This window comes from Festucalex cinctus, chromosome 2, assembly GCF_051991245.1.
Source record: "Festucalex cinctus isolate MCC-2025b chromosome 2, RoL_Fcin_1.0, whole genome shotgun sequence".
Taxonomy (NCBI): Eukaryota; Metazoa; Chordata; class Actinopteri; order Syngnathiformes; family Syngnathidae; genus Festucalex; species Festucalex cinctus.
Window position 1 is genome coordinate 30,291,166 of NC_135412.1, and position 6,140 is coordinate 30,297,305.

Sequence of the window (6,140 nt, forward strand, 5' to 3'; positions counted from 1 at the left end):
CACTTTGCACATCAAAGTAAACAAAGGAATCAAAGCGTCTGATGTCAAGTCACGCTTGGGCGTGGCTAAGGGCAGGATCTCAGCAGAGCTCAGTCTGAACACTCGCAACAGTGGACTGGAGTCACTGGACACTTGTCGCCCGCACACAGCCTCGTCAGAACTACACCGAGGTCCTCGAGCTGCTGCATCTGCGCAACAACAAGAACCAGAAGACAATGATGAGGAAGCCTACTTTGTGGACGCTCGTCATCACCTTCGGGCTGAGCTTGACCTTGGCATGTCAGTAAATATCCTACTTAATTTGCCTGAAAAATGTCTTGTCGCTCCATTTAGTTTGTCTTCAAGTCAATTCTTCTCATTCAAACGTATCATCGGGTTGTGGCTTGTTAAGAAGCTTTGATCGCGTTTGTTGAAATCAGGTAGAAGTTTTCGCATACTTTCTTCCATGGTAAATTAAAATTAATTAGCGAGAATAAAGCGCGTCATCGAAATAAAAGTGATTTGGAATCTTTCACCAAGAAGTGATCAATAGGAATGTATAAGATTATATGCTACACTAGGAAAATAAACTTAATAGAAAACACTGTCTTTCGTGATTGAAACGCGACACGTCACGCCTCGTCAACGTGACAGTCTTCAAAGTTTTCCTTTGACTTCTGTCATTGCGTTTGCATATGAATTAGGCACGTTTTGGGTGGCATTGAATAAAAGTTATGAAACATTTATGCCTATACGCCTATTCAGTAGAACATAACGTGCATGATGTCCCATATAGGCGTAATTCCAAAAAGAACAAGATGCCTTGTACACCCTTACAACTGCTGGGTCAAACATTTGGCCGACCCGCTAACTTGGGTCAATTGACCAACTTTGGGCCGAATGTGCGAGCTTAACTTCATCATCATCTTCATCAGTCACTGCAGCTGGCTCACTTCATAGACGGATGTCCTCTTGCGGCTTTCAGCCATTTTCAAAGTATGCATTGTGGTTGGGGGAGCCACAATGATCCATCCATCCATTTTCTTGACCGCTTATTCCTCACAAGGGTCGCGGGGGGTGCTGGCGCCTATCTCAGCTGGCTCTAGGCAGTAGGCGGGGGACACCCTGAACTGGTTGTCAGCCAATCGCAGGGCACGCAGAGATGAACAACCATCCACACTGACAAGCACACCTAGGGACAATTCGGAGCACCCAATTAACCTGCCATGCATGTCTTTGGAATGTGGGAGGAGACCGGAGTACCCGGAGAAGACCCACGCGGGCACGGGGAGAACATGCAAACTCCACCCAGGAAGGCCCGGAGCCTGGACTCGAACCGAAGTCCTCAGAACTGGGAGGCGGATGTGCTAACTGCTCGGCCACCATTATTATTACTATTATTATTTTATTATTATTATTTATATATTTATTTATTTATTTATTTATTTATTTATTTATTTATTTATTTATTATTATTATTGGGCGGCATGGTGAATGAGTGGTTAGCACGTCCGCCTGCTAGTTCTGAGGACTCAGGTTCGAGTCCAGGTTCCGGCCATCCTGGGTGGAGTTTGCATGTTCTCCCTGTGCCTGCGTGGGTCTTCTACGGGCACTGTGTGCCCTGTGATTGGCTGGCAACCAGTTCAGGGTGTACTACTGCCCAAAGCCAGCTGAGATATCCAGCACCCCCCGCGACCCTTGTGGGGAATAAGCGGTCAAGGATGGATGGATGATTGGATGGATGGGATTATTATTATTATTCATTCATTTTGATGGCTTTTGACTCCAAATGAGGCTCTGCATGGTGACTGACCCATTTATGACATTTATTTTGCGTAAATTTTTGTTCTACCTGTCTTTATTATAAAGAAATATGAGAGCGGAGCATTTTTATTTTTAGTATTTTTTATGTTGTTTTTTTATTTTAAATTGTTACGTTTTTACATTTTAATTATGTATGTTTTTGTTTTTATTCTAATTAAAAAAATAATTACATATATTTTTTATTTGTATTTTTGCTTTTTTTATTTTGGCAGTTTTGGTCCTGTATTTGTGGTATAGTCAGGAGCCTCCTGCTGCTCAACATCCGCCAGGTGGGTGTCACAAACTGCAACCTTCATGTTGTCTCCAGTCGTAACACACGCAACTTTGCTCATTCTCAATCGCCATCTCGCTTGCAGGCGGAAGTGACAAATGCGGCTTTTGGCTCGACAACCCGTCAAACGACTTCTGCTACCTGCTCGACCGTGAGACCACCAAGACATGGGAGGAGGCACAAGACCACTGTGTCCTCCTTGGGGGGAACCTTCTCAGCATCAATGACTCCTACGAACAGACCTTCGTACTTGGTAGGCTCAGCTGGCCCGTCTTCAATCTGAACAGAAATGGGTCAATGTGCCATTTCAGTGTAAATAAACAAGAATGGGTTATTTGAATTATGAATCGGCATTTGTAAATAGACTTATGTCACAAAAGTCTGCACAAGAAGTAGATAGGTAAAACAACTTTATTTCACAACAGGAGAAAAAGATGACAATTGCAAACAAACAATGCCATGATTGTTTTTTCGGAGTGATGAGTTGCAAAGCACGTAAGTTTCCATTTCCAACTCTTTTTCATGTTTTCCTCGGGTCCAAAGGTCTGACCGCTGTTGAGCCGATCGTCGCTACCTCTCTGTGGTTGGGCGCCAACACCCCCATCGGCAAAGACGGCGCCGAGTGGTGTGACGGATCCCCCATCACTTACGTCCACTTGGAAGCAGGTCGGTGTCAAACGTTTGTCGGCTGCAGTGCGGAGAAACGGAGGAGCGCTGAGCATGTCGTCTGCTTGCAGGTAACCCCGATGACGACAATCCAGGACGCTGTCTTGCCTTCATCACCAGCAGCGGCTACTGGAGGGCCGACGCGTGCAACAACAAGAGAGGCTTCATCTGCAAGAAAAGAGGAAACGGTGAGGATGTGATCAGAGGTGATTGTACGGTCGCTAAAAGGAACTGGTGCTCCTAATCCGTGTTTGTCATCATTTGAATACATTTTTTTTTTTTAATTGTTAATAGTAGATGTTTTTATTTCACATGAGCACACATGACCACATTTATTACTGGTAAGTACTTCACAGTCAGTGAGCACAATACAGAAAATACCATTTGAAATGTAAATTAAAACATAGCCTACTCAATCTTCATGGTTCAAAATTTCAAACTAGACAGTTTTAATCTTTCAAAATTGTTGTGTAAAAAGAAAAATGAAACAAAGCATAGCACCTCAGTAGCCTACCTTGCATTATTTGGCAGGTCAAAAAATGGAATGCTCTTTGACAACGTGATCACCACTGTATAGTACTGAGCCACTAGATGGCGCCCACGCTCCTGGATTGACTTTCCTTACAGCTGTGACAGTTCGCTTCCCAATGCCAGAACAAATCTTGAGTCATCTATCGAGCTATGGCGCTCATGTCTTCACACAATAATATTTACATATTACACATATTTACACAAGTCCACTTTCAAGAAGATGTTGAGTTGCTGTGTCATTAAGTCAACTACAATTCTCAAAATGACTGACCTTCCTCCTTCTGTATGGACAGCAAGACCGAATAAAACACTGTAACTGACAAGAATGAAAATGGGGTAGATTCACGAAAGGTTTGTGTTGCCTTTGCGTAGCGCTAACCTGTAAAAATGCAGCAATCTGGGAGAGCCTAATTCAATAAACACGCGCAGATGGGGAAATCCGTCACTAAGTGCTCTGCCGAACAGATTGCATCACGGTGCGCCGGCGGTATTTGCGCGTATGTAACTAGGTAATTTGCATATTTGACGCAAAATATGCCCACCCCAATGCAAATGAGACTCATTGATATGCAGCGTCTAATTTACTAACGCCAGCGCTAATAGCCATACGGAGTTTGAGTGACGCAAATAACGTTTATGGAAGGCTGGTGTAATCTTGGCGCTTCCTCGATCCTGGGATCCCCCTCAGGCTGATCACGCAGACAGGAGAGAGAGAGCGAGAGAGAGAGAGAGAAAGGGAGGGACGGGGGACATTTTTCTAGATGTTGGATTACGACACATGACGTAACCTGGGCTGATCGGCAATCGAGGTGGGGTTGGAGTATTTTACGAGCATTTATACGTGCCAGATGCATACTGTACGCCCACGTCAACCTCTGAAAATATATTTTCAAAAAAATATCGCACCAATAATTTGTACTTTATCAATGAATGACGTCGTTTTCGTCCTCTCTGCTCTGTGCAGCTTCATGGCGCTCTAAACGCTTACTCTTTAGTTTTATAAACGTACGATGCAGTTCCAGTTTTGATTTCTTAAAGGAAATGTAATTTTTTTTATTTCAATTTTCGTTTGACTTGTTTTTTCTTCTTTCCTTCACACAACAGTGCCGTCTCCCGTTCTGGATCCGGAACATCTGCCAATCCCAAGTGCTCCAAAGCAGAAGAGCCCCCAAGATGACCTGCTGTTTGGCAAAGCAAACCTGGAATGGAAGCGGTGGGACGGCTCTCTCCCAGATAACGCCGTGTCCATCGACAACTCGTATACGAGCCGCGTAGAGTACATCTGCAAAGTGGACTGCCACGCAGGCGTGTACTCCCCCAAAGCAGGCAAGGAGGTTTGCAAGTACCCCTACAGAAGTAAGGTGTACACCAACTCAAAGTTTGAGTTGCTGGTCAACATTGACGACGTTGAGGTTCTGGAGTGGAAAAGCGTCAGCCATGGTTTAGTAGCTCCCAATTCTATTCAGACCTGCGTTGACAAATTCTCTTACGTTGGGAAGAACCGTTACGGACTGGGGGAAGTGGATGTGAGTCAAAAGGTGTTCAAGCTTCCCTGGAAGGGGAGCGTTTGGACGTACCCTGAGTACGAGGTCCTGGTGATGAACAAAGACGTCAAGGAGTGGCACCTGATGTACGTCAGGTACGAAACAGCTGGCGTCACCCCTTCCAAGAAGGTCCCTCAAGAGGTTAAACAGGAATCAATTCCAAACACAAGCTGCCAGACATTCAAGGAGAAGGTCACCGTCTCTAGTTCCTTCGTGTCGACCCTTAAGTGGGAGATCAACTTTCGCGTCTTGGTGGAAGTCGGCGTCACTGTCACGGCCAGAATCCCCTTCCTCAACATAGACGAGATTGACTTCAAGCCCGTCAACACCTTCAAGTTGTCTCAAGGGACCATTACCGAGACCACCAGTCAATCCGTTACGGTGCCCATCACAGTGCCCCCCCGTCAGTCGTGCGACGTCAGTCTACTGGGCAGGCCGACCATCTTGGAGATCCCGTTCACGGCCGGTCTCAAGCGCACTTATGGCAACAGGCAGACCAAGTCGGTCAGAGTCACCGGGACCTTCTATTCCGAAGTGATGAATGAGTTGACGGCTGAAATCCAAAGCTGTGACCCTCTGCCTGGTACTAAACCTTGTTAAGATGATCAATTATGGGCAGGGACTCCCGACTCCCCCCCCGAAAGCCACCCACCCATCCCGTTTACGCTTGCTTGCGTACCTGGACAATCAATCACAAGGACATGAAGAGACAAGCAAGCATTCACACATCAATTGACAAAGGTAGTTGAAATATTGATCGTAGAATGGAGATTAACTGATAAGTTCAACTTTTTAAAAATGTATTTTATGCATGTTCAAAATAAAAATGAAAAAAAAAAATTGCTGTGTCTCTATCTGTTTCTAGCCTTGGTGTGTGTGCTTTGATGTTGTACATGATGCAATGCTGATGTGTCACACACATTTTAAGAGATCAGAAATTTTTTTAACCATCTGTGCTGGTGTGAACGTGGTCACGAGGAATCGTCTGCACCGGAGGCCTTGACTGCTGCAAGGGCTGCCGCAAACACAGGTTAGCAGTCGGCAGTGGCGAGAGAAGCTGCCAAAAAGCTTCATGAGCATCCTGCCATCTTTACTGACCTACAAAAAAAACTGACATGGATTAGCTACGCTGTATTAAAAAAGGTTTTTTGTTCTTTGTTTTTTTTAAAGGCATATACCCAAAAAATCGTGAACAGAAAAATCCTCAAAGTTTTTTTCCCATAGTTTGTAGTTGTAATTTTGACAAGATTTTGCCTTATTGTCAGGTTGTTCTTAATGTTTAGTGATAAACATTTTTACAATTTAAAACAATTACATTAAATATG

The 6,140-nt window shown here is 44.6% G+C and overlaps 1 protein-coding gene across 1 annotated transcript; it reads left to right on the forward strand.

The window, feature by feature from the left end:
• Positions 1 to 5,649, forward strand: LOC144014491 (natterin-4-like). Its single transcript, XM_077514428.1, has 6 exons — positions 1 to 279; positions 2,016 to 2,072; positions 2,160 to 2,327; positions 2,618 to 2,740; positions 2,812 to 2,928; positions 4,376 to 5,649. The coding sequence occupies exons 1-6, from the start codon at positions 216 to 218 to the stop codon at positions 5,413 to 5,415; spliced, it is 1,569 nt and encodes a 522-aa protein (XP_077370554.1). The 5' UTR covers positions 1 to 215; the 3' UTR covers positions 5,416 to 5,649.
• Positions 5,650 to 6,140: the final 491 nt, after the last annotated feature.

Bases quoted from the DNA above. Each gene is read 5' to 3' on its own strand.
- LOC144014491 (XM_077514428.1), top strand. From the start codon at position 216: ATGATGAGGAAGCCTACTTTGTGGACGCTCGTCATCACCTTCGGGCTG. The intron at 280-2,015 runs GTCAGTAAATAT...TTATTTTGGCAG, and splicing joins GCTGAGCTTGACCTTGGCAT to TTTTGGTCCTGTATTTGTGG. The intron at 2,073-2,159 runs GTGGGTGTCACA...TCTCGCTTGCAG, and splicing joins TGCTGCTCAACATCCGCCAG to GCGGAAGTGACAAATGCGGC.